Source organism: Sminthopsis crassicaudata, chromosome 2 (assembly GCF_048593235.1).
Source record: "Sminthopsis crassicaudata isolate SCR6 chromosome 2, ASM4859323v1, whole genome shotgun sequence".
In the NCBI taxonomy this organism is placed as follows: domain Eukaryota; kingdom Metazoa; phylum Chordata; class Mammalia; order Dasyuromorphia; family Dasyuridae; genus Sminthopsis; species Sminthopsis crassicaudata.
In genome coordinates, this window is record NC_133618.1 from 107,212,367 (window position 1) to 107,239,075 (window position 26,709).

Sequence of the window (26,709 nt, forward strand, 5' to 3'; positions counted from 1 at the left end):
ATTGCTATTTCATGTTCCTGTGTCTGCCCTTCTTCTATCCCACCTGACCTCCCCAAAGTAGTTTTTGCTTTGTCTAATAACTTGTTTTACTGTTTTTAACTTTAACCATTGTGGCAGAAAACGACAGTGGAATTCACATAAGTAGCTTTGAAGTGTATATTTTTCTAACCATCCCAGGATCATGATTGGTGTAACTTTTATGCTTTTCAGACATCACTCTCTAATATTCCTATAAAATTTGTTCTAACTCTGGCATTTTGGCTTGGGAAGCCAGCCAAGTTATAAGAATTCCGGGACCCAACCTTTAAGGTCTCTATGTTACTATTTACAATTAGTACAGTCATACAGGGATCCAGTAAAAACAGTGGTCTGAGTGAAGCCCGGAGTAAAGAAGGCATGAGCTAAAATCTGGCCTCAGGCATTTGCTAGGTGTATGAATTCAAATCTGGGCAAATAACTGAAAAACAACACCAGCCAGTACCACCACCAAAAACCAACTGCCTCAGTTTCCCCAACTGTAAAATGGGTTGTTGTGAGGAACAAATTAGGTAATATTTGCAAAGTGCTTATAATGTCCAGTTGTCTAGTGCTTAGTAAGTCTACAAAAACACTTCTACTCATTACTAAAGTGAGCATGTTGTTTTTAGCATTTTTCATTCTGTTCTTTCTTTACTATGAATGAAGCTATTAAGGATGATTTGAGAAGGTAACAAATAGTGCTGACTGTTTTAATTAAATGTGAAAATTGAAATAGGTTGAAGGAGTAGGTCTTGTTTGTTTGATCTTTATTTCTAAGTTGCACAATGACCGGCAGCCAGGGCAGAAAACAGAAGAAAAAGACTTAGCTTTTAGGGTCATTGTCAGTTTTAAATGCATCTCAATAGCTCCTATTAAGTTTCACATTGTCATTGTAAAGTTAACTAATGTATACTTCATATTACTCAAAGCTGATATACACTTACATTATGTGCAAAAAGAGATCATTTTAATTATGCTTTTCTTTATTGGCGAATGAGATAATATATGTGAAGCATTATAGAAAAACTAGCTATTATCATTATTATTAGATGTTTTAAAGATCTATTAACTTATTGGTGTGATTGTGAATTCATCTTCTGATATAAAATTACAACCCCTTTATAATATAGTAGTTTTATTCTCAGTTAGAAGTAGCAAATCTTGAAGAACTGCTACATCTAACCTGATAAAGAGCCTCTTAGAACTTAAAGTTGACTGGCCCTTGGCTTGAAAATCTGCTATGAAATCATATGGTGGGTAGACTATGACTCCATTAGTGAGAAATTGTACAGCTTAGCCTTTTTAATAACAACTCAAAACATTCCAATCATAAACTGGAAAATGTAAGCAAAAGATAATTTCTTAATATTTAAAAGGAAAAAATAAATAACTTAAGATCCAAATTTTAGAAATCATTCCAATATAATATTAAGTTGTATAAAATATGTAACATTATGACACACATGTCCTTCAAAAACCTACTTGTATTAGTTTTAATTTCTGTATTACAAGTGATTGTTTAGCATATCCCCCATATCAAAAACATTAACAAAAAAATTTTAAATATAGAAAAAATCAGAAATCACCTTTTCCCTCTATAAATTCTCTGCATAGCCCAAATCCTTATTTGGAAATTTTTGAATAAAATTTTAAAAACTACATCAAAATAAGACTTTCCTGTATAATAATTTGTTTTATATTTATTAGTATAAATATATATATATATATATGTATTTATTCTTTACAGGAAAACACAGTAAGAAGACACAAACACCAGCACCATCAAGAATTTTTATCACGAGTACCAGAGACCCCCAGTAAAACCAGCGATGAGTACTTTTTAAGTTCATTTCGTGAAGATTTTCCTAGTTCAGGTTTATCCAGTCAGCATCCATCTTATTATACAGATGAAATGCCCACTCAATTCAGTGCCAAGGCTATGAACTTAAAAGAGTATGAAAGCAACGGGTTTTGGTCCACTGTTTCCCACCTTACACTTAGTGAAGAGACCAAGGCAGATGTGTATCACTATAGCTTAACCATATTTTTTCTTTTGATTTTAGTAGTTCTTTCTTTATACTTTCTTTGAAGACATCTGCTAAATTCCTTCTGGTTATTTTCTTAATTTCGTCTTCTTTACCAAAAAAATGTTTCAAGTTCTTGTTTCAGGGTTTCCTTCCAGACATTTTCAGTGTAATTGGCTTGGAAAAGAGAGAATACTTTTTAAGTACATAGAACTTGCAAAAATAAAACCTCTGAATCACAGAAATGGTGTAATGTTATATTTTGAAAAACTCACATTTACAGAATGCTTTATAGGTTACAAAGCACTTTCTTTTCAACAACCATGGGGGAAGATAAGTTGTATCACTGTGCCCCATTTTATATATGAAGAAACTGAGGCTCACAAAAATAAAATGATTGATTGTCAGAGTTCCACAGTTATTTGGTAACTCAATACCAAGTGTATTTTTGACTTGGATCAGGTCCTGATTCTATGACTAAAGCTCTGAAAATTACTTACAACAGGGCTGAGTTTTATTGATGAAAGCTATAAAAGTATTTTAAAACTTATTTTTCAAAGTACTCAAAATGTAAATTTAAAACTTTGATGACAGGTAGTTCAAAATTTTTAAAGTGCTTATACTATTCTTTAAATGCTATTATATCTAATGATCTATTCAGTTAGTTACAGTTAGTTAAGGATATTACATTTACCTTACTGCAGTATGGGCATTCACCAAAGATGATGTTAAAACTCTGTCTGCTGGTCATCAGACCTCTCAACCACTGTAAAGAGAGAGAGGAAAGAGAGGTTATAGGCTATAATCAATTGTAGATCAACTAGACCAATATCCAAAACAGCCAAAAATCAAATTTTTCTTCCCCTTTGTAAAGTATTGAGATGTTCTATTTTGGCATACAAACCTTTTCCATTGTAATAGTTTATTTTGGAAAACAAATATAGCAGGAGTATATTTTTAATGGTGTACTTTTGAGGGCTGGATATAGAGGTTCACACTCTGTCACTTTCCACTAGTTTGGGTGAAGGAATGACATTAGTTTTGTAATCATTTTTATTCACTATCTGGTACTTAATACATTGATTTAGGAACAGTGATCATGCTGTTTCCCCAAACTTCACATGCTATTTCCTATCTTCCTTGCCTTTTTGCAGGCTATGCCCCATGTCCAGAACACATTCCCTTTTCACCCCTGCCTTTCAGATTCCTTAAAGTCTGGGCTTGGGTTTTTTATGGGAGCCATCTGATTTCTTATGTTAAAGTCTTTTTCTCTCCTTAAATTACTTAGCACTTTCTTTTTCCATGTACCTGCTGAATTCCCCTAATAAAATTTAAGCTCTTCAAAGGCAGGAATTGCTTTGTTTTTATCTCTGAATCCACTGTATATAGCAGCACTTGCTGAACTGAAATGGACCAAGTCCACATTGATTTGCACCATCAATATTTTCTCATGAATCCTTCACAATAGTTGGTTATATTAATGAAGCAATTCTTCAATGTGCCACCGATTCAACTCTTTAGGAACAAATGTCTTCTTTATCTAGTTTCTTAATCGATCAACACAATTTCTAAGGGCCACTATGTGCCAGGTACTGTGCTAGGTGGTGGGAATACACAGAGAAAATGAAAACACTCTTAGTTCTCAAGGACCTTACATTCTATTGGGAGAAACAAAATGGGTATATGTTTCTACGTATCTATATATACAAAACAAATATCAAGTAATGAGTGAGAGAGGAAAGTGGAGACTTCATGTGGAAAGATGTATTTGAAGGAAATAATTTAGAGATTTTACAAAGTGTTGGCAAGGAGGAAGTATAGTATTGAGAAGGGGAATAGAAGGTCACATGTGAGGAAATGAAAGTAGTCAATCTGACTAGCCCAATGAATAGGGCATAGGAGACAATGTCTAACAGAGTATGCAGCCCAGATTGTGAAGGACCTAAAAGCGGGAAACTAGTTCGTGGAACTTACTGAATAAGAAGTAATTTGATCAGAAGAACTGTGCTTTAGGAAATGGCAGCCAGGAGAAGGAGTGACTGCAATGGAGGAAGAATTTAAGACAGGGAGCTCAAAAGAAGTAGAGGAAGAAATGACAAGATTTAGCGATTGGTTATGTGAGACCTGTAAAGATGCAAAAATAGGAAGAGTTTATAAGCTTGGGTAACTGGAAGCAGCTAGACATAACCATAGTTGTTTGTCTTCCTTTTGTTCTTGAAGACATCCACATTAGGGAGATATGTAACTGAGCTATATTTAAGTGAGAGAAGGCTGTTTGCAAAGTCAGCAGCTTCAACTTTTCTTTAAAGCCATCTGTGATTAGTGGCCAGATATGGATCAGACCTGGAGATGGTCCTGGTTGCAGTGGGAGACTTTCCCAGGTCTTAGTTTGATCAAGACAACACCTAATCTGTGATTAAGGAAGCAAAAAAAAAAAAAAAAAAAAAAAAAAAAAATTAAAAATAAATAAATAAATAAAAAAAAATAAAAAAAAATAAAAAAAGAAAAGAAAAGGGAAAAAAAAGGTCTTTTTTAACCTAGTTAAAAAAAAAAAAAAAAAAAAAAAGGAACCTGAGAGGATTCTGGGGAGATGCTAGAGGTCAGAAAATGCCAAGTTCTCCCAAAACAAGTATCCCCCAAAACAAGATAAAAACTGCATTTGAGTGAGCATAAGAGCAGTTAAAAAAAAAAAAAAAAAAAAGGAGTTGGGGCAGAACAGGGATCTTTAGGAGTCAATCTGAGAAGATCCAAAGAAAGATATCAAGAACGAGGTAAACACCTCCAGGCTCATTCCATGGCAGCCCTGGGTTGAGAGGTAGCCTCAGCCCAGCCTCAGGAACTTCCATTTCCCATTTAGTGTAGAGAGCTGGCTGCGTGGAATCTGAGGGAGGGAACTTCTCCTGATAGGAACACCAGACCTAGCTGTGCTGCTGAGATTCTGGTCGTGGGGGAAGAGGAACCAGCACCCGCCTGGTGAGGCCCAAGCAGTGGGGCCTGCTGGCACTTAGTTCTTTCCAAAGAAAAACAAAGATTATGAAAAGAAAGTCAACTAACTAGAAATGAAGATCCAATATTAAATGAAAATTAGAAAGGGGAAGACAGTAAAGTCATGAGACCAAGACATAAACAAATATAAAGAATAACAAATAGAAGAGAATGTGAGACATCTCATAAGAAAAATAGACTAGATAATAGATTAAGAGAAACATAATTGGACTACCTGAAAATTGCAATAAAAAAAAATCTTGATAATATAAAAAATTATTAAAGAAAACTGTCCTGAAGTGTTAGAAGAGGGGAAAGTAGAAATAGAAAAAAAATCTCCAATCATCATCTGAAAGAAATCTTATTAGGAAAACTTACAGGAATATCATTGCTAAATTTAAAGTCCCTAATCAAAGAGAAAATTTTAGAAGCAAAAAACCCCTAAAATTCAAATATAGTGAAACCACAATTAGAATCACACAAGACATACCAGCAGCTACAATAACAAGTCTTGGAATGCTATATGTTGAAGATAAAAGAACTAGTGTTGAAACTAAAAATAAAACACCTAGCAAAATTAACTGTAATCCTGAACAAAAAAAGTGGACATTCAATAAATTGCCAGGCCTTCAGAATATTGTTGCCAAAAAAAAAAAAAAAAAAAAAAAAAAAAGAAAAAGAAAGAAATCCTGACCTTAATAGAAAATTTGACATATAAGAAACATAAGGCAAATGTGGCAGACTTAATTTTAAGGGACTCAATTAAAAAATTATTTATGTTTTATACATGGAAATGAAACCATATGTCTAAGACTTTCATTAATAATTAGGTAGTTCAAAAGGAAGAGTGGGGCAGAGCTAAGAATGACGTGACTCTAAGAAAGCAAAACCATCTAGGAAAAGGTAAAAACGTTAATTATGTCATACAAATAAGGTGTAAGAACAAGAGCTGGAACAGAGAAATTAGATGGTGGGGGATAGCTGGTAGTTCTGAAATCCTACTCATGAGGAATGTATTTTAAAAAAGGAACTAAACATTACACATACATATATACAATATACAATACATACACATACATACAAATACATACACTATATATATATGTGTGTGTGTGTGTGTGTGTGTACATATAATTTATATCTAGAAAGATATAAAGCTCTTCAAAATGTATAAAGAAATAAGAATGGAATAGGATAAGATGGGATATAGAAGGATGTGAGAATTAGTGAGAATGAGATAAAGAGAGGGGGAAAGAGCTGGGAGAGAGGATAAGAGAGGAGTGGGGTGGGGGAGATTAAATAATAACAAGGCATGCCAGTGGATGGAAATAAGTAAGAGTCAGTTGGAACAAGAAACAAGAGATACACAGAAACACAATAATAATGATCAGGAATAGAATTTATTAAAAAAACAAAAGCAAATAAGCATTGATCTCAGGCAATATTAAAATTAAAATAGATTCAATCAAAAGAGAAAAATTAGGGAAACTATATTATATATAGCCATATTAAAACTACCCAAAAGTAAGGCTGGAATATTGTTGTAGTATAGAAAATGATGAGTTGGAAGATTTTAAAAAGTAGGGGAAAATTTGAACCTAAAAAGGATGTTATCTGCCTTTAGAGAAACAGAACATAGTAAAATTGTTCATAGTTGTAGATGAATGTATATGTGTTTATTTGTGCATTATTATATGTGCATATATTATATCTATGGATATGTGTTTATGTATGTATGTACATGTATACACATATACGTATACATAAATATATGTGTGCTTAGCTGTAACCTGCTTGGGAAAAGTGGGGGAAGGGAAGAAAGAAGAACAAAAGAAAAAAGCAAAAAAGTGCACAACAGAAAAATAAAAGAAAACCTAAAAGTTAAAAAAAAAAAATGGCCAGTGCTGAATACAATGTATTCTATTATAATACACATTTTCTTGAAATGGAAATTTATTGTTACATAAATTGAATTCTCTCCTGTTCTGCTGTACACATGATAATATATTTTTTTCTTTTTTTCCTATTTTGTATTTGTTTTAAATAAATACAAAAAAAAAAAAAAGTAATCAATCTGGGCTGAGAAGACCCTCAAGATTTTTGGCCAAAACAGAAACAATTGCTATTTATATTTACTCTAAGTCAATTGGGTCCAAATAAAGATCAAATGAGCTGGGCCTGAGATCTTTGTTGGTCAGTCAATAAGAGCCAGAGTGATCAAGGCAGGATCCTAGTCCATAAACCCCAAGATTATCTTGAAAGGTTTTAGTGATCAAAATTTATATTCCTTTGGGCAAAGCACCTGATACTGTATGTGAACAGAAGGAAGTGAAGAGAAAGAAGAAAAAAGAAAAGAGAAAAGAAAAGACATAATTAGGAAATTTAATGAATGAAGTACTACACTTTGGGTCAGGAAAAGCTGGATTTGATTCTTGCCTCTAACACTTACAAATTATGTGATCCTAATTTCTTCCTCAATTTCTTCATCTGCAACTTCTTTCAAGGTTGTGAGAATAAAACAAGAAAATATACATACATACATTTATATTTGATACATAAATGCAGCATTTGTAAAGCATTTTATAGTACTTTAGAAACCACAAAGTTATCTATTTATACACATATATCTAGGTATATAACTGCAAAACATAAAGTGCTATGTAAATGCTAACTATTATTACTGGAACAATGAATGATTCCCTGGACTGCAAAGAGGTGAGGTTTTTAGTTCCATTTTGGATAAGCCAAGTTTGAGGTTTTCATGGGCCATCCAATTTGAAATATTCACTAAGTAGATGAATAGATGGATAAGAGTCAGATATGCAGAAATGGAGTTTTTTGGTTGGAGATAAATGAGAGCTGATGAAGTCCTCAAGTGAGAAAATGTAGAGAGACAAAAGAGGATCAGTGTCCTTGGATATGCACCCTTAAATAGGAAGGTCTGATTTCAATAGTTAGCCATCACAAGAGCTTGAGAAAGAGTGATCAGACAAGAAAAAGCAAAAGAAAACCCCAAAAGGAGACAGCATCAAGGGAGAGTGGCCAGCAGCATCACAGACTGCAGAGGCTAGAAGGGCGAGGGAAGAGAAAAGGCTGGCACATTTGGTAATTAAAAGATTGTGGATACCTCTGAGAATAGGTCTATAGTCAGATTGCATACAGTTGAAGAGCTGGGGAGAGGAGAATAAGTAGACATGATGACAAATTGCTCTAGGAGTTGAAAAATAAAGATTGCCATCTCAGGGGAGAAATGAATCCAGTAAGGGTCCCCTAAAAGGATTTTTTACATGGAATTACCAATTAGTATCTATGTTTTCATAGATGAAATAAAAGTAAATACATTTTTTTACCTCCTAGAATTCGTAAATATCTACTGTGATCCAAAACCAAGATAATATAGATAATGACTTTCTTGGTGCTCACAGTCTAATAATATGGGAAATAAAGGCTTCCAGATAAAAAACAAACTATTACAACATACAGTGAAAATGTGCAATAGACACAAAAGGGGAGAGAGATGATCACAACTTGTGCTTGCTAGTGGGTTTGGTAAAAGGGCTGATGAAAGAGAAAAATTTCATGATAAGATTTTAGATGACTTGCAGAATCCATGTACCTTAAACACTTTAAGTGAAGCTTTAAAACATCTGTTTACCTCATATAAGCAGGTCTGATGGAAAGGCTGTCCACACTGGGAATTATCACATACTTGATCTGGAATGGCACCATCCAAGCGATAAGCATAACAAATCCCACAATCCATTGTGAAATCCTTAAAATGAAAACTGTAATTTAATTTCCAAACTTCACTGTTTAAAGTAGAAAAATTATATGGGGCAGTTTTAAGATATGCTCGGTAATTTTTAAAGATAAATGTGCATTATTTACAGATGATAGTATTATTACTATCTAGTATTTCCTTATTCAATTAATAACATCGGCACAATAAACATGCTCTAAAGAATTCTTTTCTTGATCGGCATAAAGCTTAGTCCCTTTAATTATTTTCCCATACTATATTAAGATACAATACCCATTATGTCACTGTAATATTGTAAAGGCTGGGGCTTGGAATTAGTTCTACAATTTTACAGTTATATAGCTAACTTTAAAAAAAAATAAATGATAGTTTACAATCGCAAAACTCTGTTCAAAAATCAACTTTACAGTTATTTGTACAACACAGTAATAGTGCTAAGATTGAAAGAGTTGTGCCACTATCTTGATAAGCAATTCTACTAAGCTAATTAGAACTTTACTTCAGTCATCCCTATGAAAATGGTGTAGGAACACCAAACATCTCATTAGCTACTCTGAACCTTTCCCCCCCACTTTTAATAATAATGATGTCTATCATTAATCACCTTGCTGCTATGAGGACCATGAAAAAAAGTACATTTATAACCACCAATCAAAGGTTAACAAGTTCTTTGATGCAACTGTTACTTGTAGTTCAGAAATCTTTGCTACAATATTCTGCCAATTACTTCCCTTTTCAATTTCTTGTCTTTGTCAGATATAAGGGGATCATTTGACTTTCGTCAGGTTACCCTACTTAGGAAAATGCATTATTTCTGAGTAACTTACAGATTTTTCCAGGATACCACGTACAGGAAATTCAATTTCTAAAACATTTTTCAAATTTTGTAATAGGCTATTTTCTGGATCCCTAAAAGTAAAAAAAAGTAAAACTATTTCACCCAATAGCTTTTCAATTAAATAATCTTAAAAAAAAAAAAAAAAAAAAAAAAAAACCACTTGGAATATTAGGCCATGAACACAGAAAAATAATTAAAATTGCTTACTCTCAAACTTACCACATATGTATATTCTTGCTCAGCTTAATTCCCAGGGGTTTTACCACTTAAGGGGGGGAAAAAATCCGACATCAATTTTTCTTCTTTTTATTTCTTTCGGAATTTCATAATTTGAATAGTACTTGCTTTTAAACTATGTTGTTAGAAAGTCCAAAACAATTACTTTAAGTGATAATCATGACTACTATAGTTCAAATGACTGATATGTATACAGAGAAAACAAGAGAGAAATGTATTACTATTTATTAATTTATATATATTTTTATATATAACAATACTGGTAGCAAAAGCACAAATATTTTGATATTAGCAGACCAAGACTAGATAACTTGGTCTATCAAACAATTAGTAAAATTAAAAGGAAAAAAAAACTGTCATACCATGATCAGCACCGAGAAAGAAGCATTCAGGAAGCATTGTAGGATGCCTGGGGTCTACATCTACATTTACTGAAACATTATTTCCTACAATGTAAAAGGAAATTATCAATTTAAATCTCAAGGAAATAATATAAAATAATTATAGATCTGGCAGAAGAAAAGAGAGGAGAGGGGGAAAGGAAGGGAAGAGGACAGGGGAGAGGAAGAGGGAGGCAATGGGAGAGGAGAAGAAAAGAAAAAGAAGAGGAGGAAGAGGAAGGACAAAGGGAAGGAAGAGGGGAAAAAAGAGGAAGAAACAATTTGGTAGGAAGTCAAAATTATTATTCAAAGTAAAATTCCAATTTATTGAACAGTTGCTCAAAAGACTTAAAAAAATAACCATATTACTCTTCTAAAGATGATAGTTCCACAAGTAAAATATCTCAGTTATGACAAAGTCTTCAAAAGCTATAGTGTTACCAACAAATCAGCGAATGAAAAAAAATTAAGAAACAACAGCACTGAGGTTTTTATGCCCCTTTAAATAATTTTCTCTTTCATAAGTCAACATGGATCAGATGCCAAAGAAATTGACATTAAGTAAATGGTAACCACTGTCAACTGTAAATATAAAGTTCTTACAATATTCAGCTTTATGGTCAAGCTTTATGATTGGTTTGTGAAAATAATGAAAAAAGTTCTCCCAGATAGGAGGCAATTCTTTTTTAAGTGAAAAGCTATTCACTCAAGAAGGAAGATTCTATTCATAAAAGTGAAGCCCATTTAAACAAAAATTGTCTTTGGAAAAACAAAAAAATCTGCTCTATTATTCAAGTTTCCTTTGGTTAACTTTAGTAATATATTAATTAGAGATTACTTCTAGTCATTATTAATATGTAGTTTAAAACACCATTCATGTTAATGGTTGTTTAGAATAAATTATAAGTTATTTACTCTGTTCAAGGACAATTTGTTTTCAGCTTATATGAACACGGAAATTTGATACTTTTACATCTCATTAAAAGTCTTTTTTTGAGGTTACTCTGAAAATAAAGAATTAATATTTAAAACATAATAAGAGGAAGCAATCAGCACCAATAGAGAAAATGACAAATCTTTGGATAAAAATAAAAAAACACACCATATTTTCCCAAATATGCAGTTTTTTAAAATCCAGATTTTTAAAAAAATTATTTCAAATTCTGAATAAAAGAGTTTTCTGTAAATTGGTTAATCCAAATAATGCTAATTCTTTACTTTTAAAGGGAGCCCTTGGCAGGAGGCATATTAACTTAATCTTCACTCAGGCTGAAAACTTGGCCCTTAAAGGAAGAATGGCAGTGGATCATAGGTGAGTGTCACATGAAGACCAATCAATACCAGAAGCATGGAAGCAGCTAGCAGGGAACTATAGAAAATATATCTTTGTATAATTGATATATAACTTGCCTTCTCAAAGAGTAGGGTGAGACTGCAGGGAAACTAGAAGTCAAAATTTTTAAAAATGTTAAAAGTATAATTCTAAAAAAAAAGGAAAGGACATATTAATCTATCAAATTATGGAGAAGATAAGTGAAAACCAATTCAGATCCATTCTAACAATCCTCTGAAAGAAGTAGAAATAAAACAAGATGGGGAAATGAGAGGAAAATAAAGTTTAAGGACAAATTCTTATTTGATATTCCTGAAGAAAATCTTTTCATTATTGATATCTGATAATTGTCCCAATATATTCTAATTTGGTTTATTATTTAATATTTAAATTCCTTTAACTTTTTCAATTTACAAAGCAAGAATTATTATGAATAGAATAGCCTTGGTGTAATGTTCTCTTCTCTAAAGTGTAATGTTCTCCAGGAGCAGGATTCTTAGGGAGCTTCTGGAGGCAGCCTTCGTTTCTGTTCAGGGTAATCACCTCAAATGCAGCCAGGAATTAAAGTCTAAATCCTTTATTATCTCTTCCAAAATCTTATCTCCTTCACTTGGAACTTGGTTATCTTTAGTAGAGGCCTATCTCTCTCCTTGGTTCTCAGAGCTCTCTCCAAATGTCTCCGAATCCAAAGGTTTGTCCTTCAGCCTCCAGCCAGCACAAAGATGCAAAAATGAATCTTGACTCCTCCTCCCCAAGAGTGGGTTTGTGGGTTTCTCCTTATATATTCTCTCTAAAGGTATGAATGTGTAAACCAAAATGTGAACTCCTTTAAAGGTGTGAACTCCCTTAAAGGTGCGAACTAAGTACATAAGGATTAGCACTGTGCTTCAAGTTCTGGCCCATAACTTCTCCCACTCTCTTTAGATTTAGAACATAAAGTGGTCATGACCTCCCTGACTTCTCAAGGAGGTGAGAACCCCAAAAAAGGTGATCATGCCCTCCCTGACTTCTCAGGAAGGGAGATGAAAAGACCAAAGGAAATGGGAAATCAAATCAGATTACCAGATTTCTAAAGGGGCTCAATCTAAAATTAGATATACATAAATCCATCAATATGGGAGGTATTACACATAATTCCATAAATTCCATAAGCACATAGCAATATAATACAGACTAGTAGTGAAATAACATGAATCAACATGAGGAATTATACATACCCATAAATCCTAGAAATAGTCTAAAACCAATCTACTGTCCATTAGTTCATGTGCCAGGAATTCAATAATTCCTGCAAGCTTTGAAGTCCTGCAATAGTCTCATCTTATGTTAGGAAATCCAATGATTCCTGCTGGTTTTCAAGTTCTGCAACAGTCTCATTTATCACCCATGCTCTTTCAGTGTCAGATGAGGGTCTTCTCTTTGTTTTGAGGTTTTTCTCCTTTTCTGTCTCTCTCTCTAGGTGCTTGTTGCCACCCATCTGTTTCCTTCTCTATCTGTAAGAATACAAGCAAACCCTCTCTCCCAGCCAGTTAACGTATCTAGTCCCTTCTATTTACCACTTTGGGGATTTTTCCTCATTATCTGGCAATTATATTGGAGCTGCTCTCACTGGACACTACCCTGTTGGTTTAAAAAGCCTGTATTTCCCCCAAGTGAATTCCCTTTCTGCTATCTGATTGCTTTTCTGTTGGTTAATCATGTAATCCCTTTCCGCCATCTGATTTCTTTTTGGCTGATAGATCACATCAGAGTCCTGACCTTCTAAAGACTCTCTGGGTGTAAACTCAGCTGCCATCATGCTCCACCTATCTTTTGTATGATATCTTGGAGCTGGGCTCCGCCTCTCATTTCCCTGGGTCAATCTACATTCTGAGGCCCAGTGGAAGCCCTTGTGGCATTTTGGACATAGGGTTTTAGGTCTTCTCTCACCCTGTTTTCTCACTCTATCTCTATATCTACATTGAACTCTAAGATATCCTATTTTTCCACTGAAACATCGACGACTCTCTCTAGAAGTTCCTTGCCAAGAGGGACCCTGTCTTCCCATGTTAAGCATGGTCTTTGTGTAATCCCCATATAATTCTTCTGCAAACCTCATTGGCATTTTCCTTAGCCAGATGTCTGGTCATTATTTCTGTAGCTACATTTTTCTCCAATGGTTCTTGTGACTGCTGCCTGCAAACATCCCACAAAATCTGCAAAGGGTTCATTGGTGACCTTGCTCTATTTTTGTGAAGGCTTTACCTTCATCTTTTTCTGGGAGAGAACCCCAAGCTTTTATTGCAGCCTTAGAAATTGGCTCATACACTGTTATGGAATAATTAATCTGTGCTGAATTATCTCCATATTGACTTTCACCTGCTAGTTGGTCAAAAGTGACTTGTGTATTAAATCCTGTTTGCCTTTTGCATCTGGCTTGAATCCTACATAATTCATGATACTCCAAAAGCCACAAGTTTTGTCCAGGTTCTAAACATGTCCTAGCTATGGATTTCTAATCACTTGGGGTTAGAATTGCATAAAACAAATTATCTAGTAACATCTTAACATAAGATGATGTAGCCCCATAGAGTGCAACCCTTTTTCAAATCCTTAATTTTTTCCAGATCAAAAGGAATGTATCTTCTTCTTTTTTGACCTGAAGAGTCAAGCTCTTCAATCACAGAGTATGCATTTATAAAATCAGATACATCCTGTCCTTCATTTTTTGCTTTAACCAATGCCTTTTCTAATCTTGTCATAGGCTGCTTAATAGATGGTTCTGATTGCGTTACTGCCTCTCCCCCTCCTCCTCCCTCCACCCATAAAGGGTTAATTGAGGGAGGTAGATGAGGGGATTGGAAATGATCTAATTTTTCCTGCTATGAATTCTTATCTGATTCTTCATCCTTTTCACCTAGTTTAGTTGGCACCTCCCCCTCCTGCTCCTTCTTCTTTTTCCTTATTCTATAATTTATATAATTTCCCAAAGTATTAAATTATATGTATTAAGTGTGTCTCTGGAAATTGAGTCAGGTCCATTTTTATTGTAGAATTGAAAAAGTTGCTCTCCTACTAATTTCTATTCATTTAGATCCAGTTCTTTTTCCATAGAAAACCAAGGAGCTATATACTGTACAGTTTCTAAAAGTTCAGTGATCTGCTCCCAAATTATAATCAAACCTTGGCTTTTCATTACCCTGACAATGCTCTCTACACATTTTCCTTGAAGAGAAACAGAAGGCTGTTTTCTAAATATCTGTCCCATTTTAGCTGAAGCACTAGTTTAGACCTTTAACAAAGTTTCCTTGTTGTACTCACGCTAATTTCTGGGTCGAGGAAATTTTTCCACTAAATCAGGATCGTGTCTGTCCCACGTTCGGGCGCCAAAATGTTATGTTCTCTTCTCTAAAGTGTAATGTTCTCCAGGGAGCTTCTGACGGCAGCCTTAGTTTCAGTTCACTTCAATAACCCCAAATGTTGCCAGGAATTAAAGTCCAAATCCTTTACTGTCTCTTCCAAAATCTTATTTCCTTCACTTGGGGCTCAGCTATCTTTAGTAGAGGCCTATCTCTCTCCTTGGTTCTGAGAGCTCTCTCTGAATGTCTCCAAATCCAAAGGTTTGTCCTTCAGCCTCCATCCAGCACAAAGGTGGAAAATGGAATGAATCTTGACTCCTCCTTCCCTAGAGTGGGTTTGTGGGTTTCTCCTTATATATGCTCTCTAAAGGTGTGAATGTGTGAACTAATGTGTGAACTCCTTTAAAGGTGTGAACTAAGTACATAAGCATTAGCACCTTGTTTCAAGTTCTGGCCAATAACACCTTGGGAAACAGTGCTTTCTACCCAAGAATAGTGGAATATTTAGCTGTTTTGTATATAAGCCACAATATCTTAGTAGAAACTACGGTAATCCTGTGGCACTTTGGAAATGATTCATAATTCAAAATCATCCCCATTGTATTGTGAATCATCACTAGAAAGAAAAAGATACAATTGCCCTATGTGAACTGTAGTCCAAAATACAGATTTTTCAAGTCAACAGGCATTTATTAAGTATTTACCATGTGAGTCATCAAAACCAAAATTACCCTCTCCTCTAAAATAAAATGGTGGGACAAGTATTTATTTATTATTTCATAATAGAACATCTAAGTCTAAAGTGAGCTATTTATTGGTCTCAATAATTATCTATAAATAACAAATTACATGACATATCTTTGTACAAGTTGCCCTGCAAGGGATAGGAGATGAGAAACAGTTCAAAAGCTCTGGTTCACATGGTATCATGATACACATCTGAAGTTGGGATCAAAGATTCCCTTATCTGTCAGTGGCTTTATTTTATTATCTCACAGACACAAAACGCTGAACCCCCACTGCCAGCCCCAGAATATGGCATTTTACTTAGGAGGATCTCCCTTAAGCCAACTCCAAAGTGACTGCATGCATTATTTATAAAGATTCTCCATTTCACAATCCCTGATGTAGCAAGACCCAAGCTAGGCAAAAGCCAGCAAATCTAGAATGGGTAGAGTAAATAAATAACATGGACATTTGGCAGGAAGTAGCCAGAATGGGTATATCTAAGTGGGATTTGATTTATACTGTAGTTGCAAAACACTACTTTATAATTTTCATTATAAACTGAATTGTTTTAGTTACACTGGGGGATCTTCATAAAATAATTATTTGGTGAAGCCTTTTCCAAAATGAAGAATATTTATCTACTAATTGAACTTTACTGTAATATAGATTTTCATGTTTCAATTAACTAGCAAACATTTGTCAAGAACTTATGAATTTCAACACTAATGATAAAAATTTTGTTTCTAACTGATAATATAAATACAAAATGTCCTTCAAGCTCTGAGGTTTTACACAATTTTGTAAATTTTTCTCTAGTTCTATTTTCACTAGTATGAAGTTTCCAGTGAGGGAACTTCCTTTCCCAAAGCTAAATGGAAACTGTTTTACAATTTAGTCTTGAGAATTATCTTTGTGGCATCTATTTCAGGGTCAAGAAAGGCTTGGACTTCAGTTTTGCCTCTAATACATTGGCTTTATAACCCGAGTCAAATCACTTCACTTAGTCTCTTAGTACCTCCAAAGGATTTTCCATTTCATTATAAGATAGATGATATAAGTAAAATTCTATATCTACACAGAATTTTCTTTCATAATATTTGTATTTCCATACTTGATAATTAAATCAAAATTATTCTGAAATATAAAGTTATGTTTAAAATAATTTTTAGTTTTTATTGTTGTTCAATTGTTTTATAATCATGTCTGACTCTTCATGACCTCCCCAATAGGGATTTTCTTGGCAAAAATACTTGTCATTTCTTTCTCCACCTCATTTTACAGATGACGAAACTGAGGTAGGCAAATAGGTAAGTGATATGTCCAGGGTTGCACAGCTAGTAAGTATCTGGGAACAGATTTGAGCACAGGAAGATGAGTCTTCCTGATTTCAAGTCCAGCATTCTAGCAAGTGTTAGTTAACTAGCTGCCCTTGTTCAGCTGTATGCACCAATTAATTTCCAGAGGAGGAATAGAGTCCACACATATCCTGAGACTGGAGTTTTATGAAGGAAATATTAGAAGATCTTTATTACAGCAATATTCTGTCAAATATTCTGTCAAATCCATTGCTCTACCCAGCTGTACCTAATTTGCACTTGACCTCTCTTTTAATATTCACATTAGCTGTGTGTCAGCTAACAACAAAATAGGTACTATTTTGTTCTTTTTTTCTTAAACAAAACAAAAGCAACTCTTTCTTCCCCAAAAAGTTTAATTTTTAATTGTTGTTTTCTGCTTACCTATCACAATTCTTCTCATAGTGGCACTCCGTGTGGGTTTTTCTGGCTCAAGAATCCAAGTCTTCTGATCAATCTCATCCATGACATCCCAGAATGCCTTTAGTGATTCTAATGTAGTCAAAAACTGACTGTGAATGTCTGTCAATGAACTCTGTGGGAAGAAGAGGGCTAAATTGGTCATATGATATTCTACTAAAAGAGGATGACTTCTTTCTCTTAAAATGGAGCATAATCACATATTTTTAAGACTTCACTCACAGCTTAAATTGTTTCATGGTTGGAAAATGTCAGTTTACTTTTTCTCCACCCTTAGCACCTGCTGGTTCTAGATTCTTCTTTTTAAAGGTGAACATAAATTTATAAACTTTAGTAAAAGAATGATTCTTCTAAAAATCATATATTTTTGGTCATTACTACTACAGACAGAATGCTAATGACTAAACTACATATATTACATGTGTGTATACACCACTTTATGCTCCTATTAGGCAATATCTTAAGGATGCTCTTCATAGAATTCCAGCATGAAATAATTTTTTGTAATTTTCTCCTAGCTGTAGTTATCAAATCAAATGAAGTGCTAGTTGTAATTTGATTAAACTAGATCTTCTTTAAATGCCATTAGTATATAACTTTGTTATGCACTTCACTGAAGCAAAAGTATAAAAAGGATTTTACATTTCTTTCATGAATTCAAATGGTAATTACAAACAATATTTTTCTCTACATTTAACTTTTAACCACTCTTTGAACTCACTGTTTCGGACATTAAACATTTTATCAATTTGCTTAAACACATTTTCCATAAGTGAGAATTAAAGTACAGTATCATTTTATTTCCATGATTGAAAATACCATTTTAAAGAGAGAAAAAAATTGTAGAAAGTTAGGAGTTCCTCCTAAAGATCCTACTAAAAAAATTTATAAAGTATGTTCAATAAAGTTAATTACTACATGAAAGTTTTTGGATTTGACAGAATAATGAATAGTAGGATAGTTTCTTTTGGGGCAGGATGAAAATGGGGGAAGTCATCTTTTATCAAACCTACTTACAAGGAAAATGTAAAGCCTTTATGTGTACACTCTAAACTCTTAGGAATGTTTAAATAATCATTTTTATTTAAAATTTATTTACTATTTAAAAAACATATAATGTCTTTATTATATAACATATGATAAAATGTAACATGACATGATATAATAAAGGAGGTATAATAATATAATCCAATACTGAGATAGCTGGCTTATGGACTGCCAAAGAAGTACATTTCTAATGAACAGAACCAAAAGCAAAGTAAAGATCTTTTAGCTCCTCAATTTTCTTCTTACCAAGTTTTTCAAGTACATCAAAGAAGAAAACTTCCCCTATAAACTTCTACAGCCCCTTTTACATTAACATGATTCTGGGCAAGTCACTTAACCTCTGCCTCAGTTTGATTATCTGTAAAACGAAAATTATAACAGCAACTTCCTTTTTTAATTGCTGAAAGGATAAAAGGGATTATTTTTAAGGTGCTTTGCAAGTTTAAAAGCCTATAGCAATTATGGTTATTATTATAGTGAAAAGGAAATACACTCCATTTTCCTTATACCAGCTCCCAAACTTCTCTAACATGGCAGACCATGGCAGAGCAGGAATCAAAGTTATATTCTATAGGCATATGCTTTGATTCCCAAAGCCATTTTTCTAGGTCCTTGAAACATTCTGATTGTTATGTCAGCCATGTTCAACACATTAGTATTTTTGTAGGGTAATAGAAAACTTAGATGGCAAAAAATTTTCCTTATAAATTTTTTCTCTAGAGATTTGTATGTCATTTCATAGAGTTATATATAGTCATTTCAATTCATATTTTCATATTCTAAAACTGGATTTTTTCTTGACAGTTTTTTTCACAATATAAATATAATTATGCTATGTATACAGATTTTGGGTATTATTAGGTTTCATTTGTCATGTTAATTTCTATTTAACAAGGACTTTAAGATAATTCTGACCTATGTAATTCTGGTCATTTTTTGTACTGTTAACTAACATGTCCACTCAAATAATCTTTCTTCTCATGATTTTCATTTTACTACTCTCCCTTGTTTCTCCTACTACTTCCCTTAATCATTCCTACTCCTTAGTCTGCTTGGTTGGCTCTCATTATCCACATTACACCTCATAACTGTGGGAATTTTCTAAGGTTTGATCCTGGGTCCACTTCTCTTTTTTGGAAACTTCATCAGTTCCCATGGGTTTAATTATGATCTCTATGCAGATGACTCAGATCTATGAAGGCAACTGTGGTCATTCCCTTGAATTCCAATATTATATCATTAATTTCATTATTAGACCTGATATCCCAAAGATGCCTCAAACTTACCAATTCTAAAACAATTATCTTTCCCACCAAAACTACCCTTCTAAACTTTCTCATTTTTGTTAAAGGTATCAAGAAGAATTCTTCCTTTAAGTTCTTAGCTTTGATGTTCTCCTCAACTCTCCATTCTACTTTACCAAACATAACCAATGACTGCCATAACTTTTCTACATCTACATCTAAAACATCTCTCATATCCAACCTTCTTCTACTTCATAAATACTTTTGTCCACTTAGATGGCCATCATCTTCGTTCAAACCCTCTCACCTAGGTTATTCTATTGGCCTGCTAAGTAGTCTTCTAAGTGGTCTCCCAGTCTCAGGTTTCTCCCCATTCTAGTCCATATTCTAAAAAACTGACAATCATTTTTTTTTGTTGTTGTTGCTTTTGTTGTCATGCCATTTCTCTATTTGATCTCCTGGAACTCTTTTTGTCTCTAAGAAACAATTAACCAATAAACATTTCATTAAGTCCCCTTTCTATCTTTGAAAGCTCTTCATCTATGCAGCTTCATATTACTCTCCTTCCTGAAATCTGAGATACAGACAATTTAGTCTTCTATCTGTTTCTTACACAAGATATCCCACTTTGGATGTCCATATCTCTGCCTTGCCATCCTCAATGTCTAGAATGTACTCTCTCCTCAACTCTCTTATCAGAACTACTCTCTTCTTTTAAGAGTTCAGTTTAAGCACTATATATTACACAAAACCCCTTCCTGATGCCTTCCAAATGACTTCAGATTTATTCTACACATATTTATATCTGCACCTGTCTCTCCTAGTAGAAAGTAAGCTCTTTGAAAGCAAAGATTGTCAGTCTTGTATTTAAATCCCTAACCCCTAGCACAATATCTGGCCCATGATAGGTACTTGATGATTATAAATTTTTTCACAGAGGTAACAGTAAAAATAGTAACTCTTAAAACAGCCATTTCTACATTTGTTTTTGCTATAGCAAAATTCTATAACATATTTCTACACCTTTGTATATCTGATTACAAAAATTAATTAAAAGTGAAAGAAGCCAAAGAAAAAGGGAGACTAGAGATACCCAACAAAGCTTGAACCTATAGGTCACTTCCTCCCAAGAGAAATGTGTGAGCTCTTCATGGAAACTTAATTTCCAAAATAGCTATTTATTCTTTTGTATTTGCTTCTTCTGGGAGACAAGAGTTGTGTCCTTCTTTTTCTTACTATATCACTGGCTTCTATCACCCTGTTTTTCCTATCATTCCCCTTTTCACTATGAAGATATGTTAAAATAGAAGTTTGATCTTAAAGCTATTATCAAAATGAGCTATTATATACAATTATACTGTAAATAAGAATCTTTTAAAAAGTCCAACAAAACAAAGCAAATGACCACATAATTTATTTTTTAAGGGAATTATGGTCTTTTAAAATCATTAAAAAATATATCACATTTTAAAAATTGCAACTATTTTCTTGTCTTCCTTCCACCCCCAGGAGGGGGAGGGATTAGAAGCTAGTGATTTTGTGATATATTGTATAACTGGCATGGCTAATTTTTTTCTCTGATGTAAATGAATCAATTAAATGAAAAAGATGTTTTTAAATCCCCTACCACTCAAAACAGTGAACTCTCATTCCTCTGACACACAAATAATTGAAAAATCAGTAGTTCTGAGTCATTCTGATAAAATAATTTTTGTACAAATATAACTTTAAGATAAATCATACATTAGGCCAGGGGTTCTTAATAGATATCAAGGAGTCTGTGAACTTGGAATTTTTAATATTATGATAATTGATTTTTATATAATTGGTTTCCTTTTTACATCCTATTTATTTTACTTTATGCATTTAAAAACATTTGTCTGAGAAAGGCCTTTAAACTTCACCAGACATATCAAAGAAGTATGCTGAGGAGAATTCATGTGGGTTTATGAGAATCAATTATTAAAATTTTAGTATGAACATTTACTTCTCAAAAATCGGAAAATACTAGAAATTGTGGCTTGAATTATTGTTTTGGTGATTATGTAGATTTAAGAAAGTTTTAGATTCATATTGATATTAAAAGTGTGTCATGCATATTCTCTCCCCTCTCCCCCCAGCCTCCCAGGGAGCTAGTTGTTAAAACATTTACCCACATAACTTTGGGTCTATGGTACTACAAAGATTAAGAACAACTGGATTAGAGATTAACTTTCAACATCAGGTCATTTTTGCATTTAAAATTTTTATTTTAATTTTGCAAAATAAAGAATAAACAACCTCACAAATAATACTCTAAAGTGTATAGAAAGGCTAAATACTTAAACATTTTAAAAATCTACTTAAAACATATTATGTCTTCTAAAGAAAAAGGTTATTATTATATGTAACCTTTAATCTTCGCATAAGTCACCTTCTGCAGTGCTAAGAAGTGACTTTTACCCTTTTAGGCTCTAGGTTATCATTTAATTATTATCAAAATAATGCTACAATAAACAGGATAAAATAGGACAAAAAGAAGTGAATATTCTTTCTTAAGCAACTTCATTAGATTGCTTATAAAGGGATGATACAGGCACAGGAAAAATTAAGCTCAGAAGAATTTTAATGATTTGAATTTAATTTTTCCCAGGACAACAAGTAGTTGGTAAAACTTAAAAGGTAAAACTAGAATATATGAAACATTAAAATAAAATGAGTAAAACTAGTTAAAGCCTGGATAAAACAAGAAACCTGATATTTCATTCTGTTATCTGATTATATATAAACTTAACATTAGGGAAATCTATTTTTAAAAATTATAAATATCTTTATTCAAATACACTTGCATTTCTTCCTTTAAAAAATACTTATTATTAGAGGGGAAGATGCAGGAAGTAGCAGTAAACACTTGAACCTTACTCTGATTAGAATTGGTTCAAAGAAGAAATAACATACATACTCAATTGGTACAGAAATCTATCTTATCTTATTATTTCCCCTCTAAAAGCAGGAGGGGAAGGAAATAAGGGAAGAGAGAGGTGAAAGAAAGGAGGGTGGACTATAGAAAGTAATAGAAGCAAAAGAAGTTTTGAGGAGTGACAGGGTGAAAAAAAGAAAGAATAGAATAAACAGGGTGGAGGAATAGTATTAGCAATCACGACTAGGAAAAAATTTTTGAAGCAAGTTTCTCTGATAAAAGTCTCATTTGTCAAATATACAGATAACTTATTCAAATTTATAAAAATAAGAATCATCCCCCAATTAATAAATGACCAGATTAAAAGATAAGAACAATCAGTTTTCAGATGAAGTAACTAAGCCTATCTATAGCCATGTGAAAAAATGTTCTAAATCACTACTAACTGGAGAAATGCAAATTAAAACAATTCTGAGGTATTACCTCACACTTATTTGATTGGCTATTATACTAGGATAAAAAATTAAAATAACAAATGTTAGAGGGGATATGAAAAAATTGAGACTAATGCACTGATGGTGAAGTTGAGAGCAAATTCAACCATTCTGTAGAGCAATTTAGAACTGTGCTCAAAGGGCTATAAAATCACACATACCCTTGGATTCAGCTATACTACTACAAGGTCTATATTTCAAAAGAGATTAAAAAAAAACAACCAAGAAGGAAAGGGACTTGGATGTAAAAAAAATATTTATAGCAACTCTTTTCAGGCAGCAAAAAATTGTAAATTAAGGGAGATGTCCGGAAACTGGAGAAGAGCAGAACAAGTTGTGGTATGTGACTATGATGCAATACTATTGTGATAAAAGAAATGATGAGCAGGATGCTCTCAGAAGAAAAGAGAGCTTTTCTTAAAGACTTAAATGAATTAAATGCAAAGTGAAATGAGTAGAACCAAGGACACACCGTCCACAGTAACAGTTCACAGACTCTAAACAGGCTGAATGTCCAGCCCCAAGGAGTAGTCATTTAAAAGTTCAATATCATTTTAGAAGCAGGATTCTAGTGGAATCCCAGAGGAACCTATGCATGGGATTGTACTGTTTTCCATTTTTACAAATGACTTAGATAAAGGTAGAGATGGCATGCTTACTAAATTTGCAAGAGACAGAAAACTGAGAGGTAGAGCTAATACATTGAATGACAAGAATCAGGATCCAAAAAGATTTTGACAGGCTAGATAGGTTTCCTGGAATTTATTAAGATTGAATCTAAAAGGAACAAATGTAAAGTTTTATATATGAGCTCCAAAGATCAACATCACAAGTATAAGATGGAGACATGGAGAGATGGGGTTAGAGAGCATTTTGAAAAAGATTTGGGAGTTTTAGTGGACTTCTGGGTCAATACAATTCAAGAGTATAACATACAGTAAAACAAAACAAGACCAAAAAGTATTCTGATCTTAAGTTCTTCTACAGAATCTTCCAGTAATGATCCACAGGGCATGTACTGGTGGCTAGAGAATCTCCAGGGACTATCTCCAGTAGCTACACCACTGGAACTCAGTATCCAAAAGAGTCTGTACCCCTGAAAAGGCTTCAAGTACAACCCTCCCACAAGACCACATCTGCTCTCTAAAGACCAGTTCAGTGGAGTCTAGAAACACTCATTGACAGTGGCATGGTGATGAGCTAATAAATCCCTTAGCTACAACATTCCAGTAAACAAGACTGTAGCGGACCACAAACTTTCCAAGGTCTCAGTTTCTTCATCTGCAAAATGGAGAGGCTGGGCTAAGGGGCCTCTAAGGTGCCTTTCTTCAGTGACATTTGTGGTGTGGATGGAAAGTGGGTTGTGGGAATCAAGAGTGACACAGTTCTTAAAATTGTTGGTAATGCAAAGGAAGTCCTTCTCCATGGCCAATAAGTGGACAAATTGCTCAAAAAGCTTAATCATATTAATCTCGAAATTATTCTGCTTTACATTTAAGGTCAGTGCTAGAGCCAGCATTTGCCCGAGTCTTTGGGGCAAAGAGGTGGCACAGAGAATGGAAGGCTTGGCCCACACTCAGGAAGGTTTGAGTTCAAGTATGACCTCAGACATTTACCAACTGTCTGACCTCCAGCAAGCCCTTTAACCTCAGTCTGCCTCAGCTTCCTCAAAAAAATTGGGGATAATAATAGTGCCTACCTCCCAGGATTATTATGTGGATCAAATAAGACAATAATTGTAAGCCTAGCACCTGGCACACAGTAAGCACTATGTAAATATTAGTTGTTATTATTATTTATCCCAGTTATGGTTTCATATTTGATATAATGGAACATTCAAAAACCTAAAGATTATAATAAATAATTTCTTTAATTAAAAGAAAAAAAATCAGTGAGCTCTCCCTTCCCTCAGATAAAAGCAGTACACAAAGCTATAAATTCAGCCTACAAAGCAGTTTATTGGGGTATCCAGAGCTCTCTGTCAGAGCCCTAAAACTATCTTTTCATATTCCTTGTCCAAAGATTTACCACTGACTTCCCTGTCAGGTTCTCTGGGAATAAAGTTAATTAATTCAAACTGTCCCAAGTCTTCTCTACAGCTTTTTGGCCCACAATAGGTGTTTATGGTAGGAAAGTATAGGGAGAATCCTAATAATTAAGCCTACCTAGTTAAAAAGTGAATATGAGTAAGGATATAAACTTGTGGAAGAGGATGTTTACAGGTTTTCCTTGAAGAAGTAAATAAAGGAATTGAAGGAAACAAATTTCATTATGTATCCAAAAGCAGTAAGACATACATAATTTTTTGGAGTATCTTTTCTTTTTTTACATTCTCTTTTCTTACATTCTCATCCGACCATAAATTGGACTTTATTCTTAAGAACATGGGCTCTGATGGGTAACCTTATGCCTTATCTTAACCACAAAACAGGTCACTCTGTACATTCCAGCCATTTCCAAAGCAGGCAGTAAAGACTTGTAATAATAATTAGCTATAATAATGACAGATAACTTTTATATAGTACCTACTATGTTCTAGGCACTGTACTAAGTGCTTTACAATTTGATCTTCACAATTCCACTGGAGGGTGAGAGTTCTTATGATTCTCATTTTACAGAGGAGGAAGCTGAGGCAGAGGTTAAATGACATGTCCAAGATCATACGACTAGTATCTGAAATTCCATTTGAATTCCACACCCAGAGCTCTACACATTAGGCCATACCTCATGGTCTCCAAGAAATGGAGGATTAATTGCTGAACCCAGTGGGGACTAAATTATATCAGGAAAAAAAAAATTATTATTTTGACAAGAAATAACTGATTACAGATGTTAGTCACCCTCAATCAGCTGTCTTTGTGAAAGTCAGACCACCAATTTGTTAGAACAAAGATCAAAATTAATACAAAACTATAAAAATAAAATTTTTTAAAGATACGATGTGCAATTAAAAGAACTCCAATCTAACCTACTTAAATGAATTATTGATGCTGAAAAATGGGAAATGGTGGGAGGAAAGGGCATCAACACAGATTGTAATAATTTCATTTAATAGATATACATCAATTGTCATAATGAGACCAAAGAGCCTCTACCTTAGTCAGCAAACACTTGACATTCATAAAAATCAGAGATTTGGCAAATTAAGGGACCTCTAAAGTCAACTAGTCCAACCTTCTCATTTATAGATGAGGAAATGGCAATTCAAGTTATTTAAGTAAATTGTCCAAGACCATTGATAGTCAGCAATAGAACCGGTTTCAAGCCCATGTCTTTTAAATATAATTCTTATGCTTTTTTTAAATGGAACTATCCTGCCTTACTTGTCAAGCAGAGAGAGAGTGTCAAGGGCAATACTAATTTACTATATAAACCCATTTGTAAAAATCTTACTGATTCATAACTGCATTTTTTGCAGCAGAAAAAAAAATGAAATGACATATGCCACTTCAGTGAAGAAACAAGATGTGGCATATGAATGTAATGGGGTATTATTGTGCCATAAGGAATGACGACTATAGGGAATTCATAGAATGTTGAAAAGACTGGGATGAACTTATGCTGGAGGAAAAAAGTAGAAAGAGAACAATATGCTTGTTCTTTTTAAT

General features: G+C 33.6%; 2 protein-coding genes across 4 annotated transcripts in view; one reads left to right on the top strand and one right to left on the bottom strand.

Annotated features, from left to right (window-relative positions):
- Nucleotides 1–2,287, top strand: part of VRK2 (VRK serine/threonine kinase 2) — an 87,433-nt gene extending 85,146 nt beyond the window's left edge. For both annotated transcript variants that reach the window (XM_074286983.1, XM_074286984.1), the window contains one exon: nt 1,766–2,287. In XM_074286983.1, coding sequence (XP_074143084.1) covers nt 1,766–2,107 — 342 coding nt within the window. In that variant the 3' untranslated portion in view covers nt 2,108–2,287. The remainder of the gene's footprint in view (nt 1–1,765) is intronic.
- The window catches only part of FANCL (FA complementation group L), a 79,421-nt gene continuing 54,798 nt past the window's right edge, over nt 2,087–26,709 (bottom strand). For both annotated transcript variants that reach the window (XM_074286980.1, XM_074286982.1), the window contains 7 exons: nt 17,382–17,532; nt 10,225–10,308; nt 9,845–9,890; nt 9,615–9,696; nt 8,683–8,799; nt 2,737–2,808; nt 2,087–2,219 (listed from right to left, as the gene is read on the bottom strand). In XM_074286980.1, the coding sequence (XP_074143081.1) occupies nt 2,184–2,219; nt 2,737–2,808; nt 8,683–8,799; nt 9,615–9,696; nt 9,845–9,890; nt 10,225–10,308; nt 17,382–17,532 (588 nt within the window). In that variant the 3' untranslated portion in view covers nt 2,087–2,183. The remainder of the gene's footprint in view (nt 2,220–2,736; nt 2,809–8,682; nt 8,800–9,614; nt 9,697–9,844; nt 9,891–10,224; nt 10,309–17,381; nt 17,533–26,709) is intronic.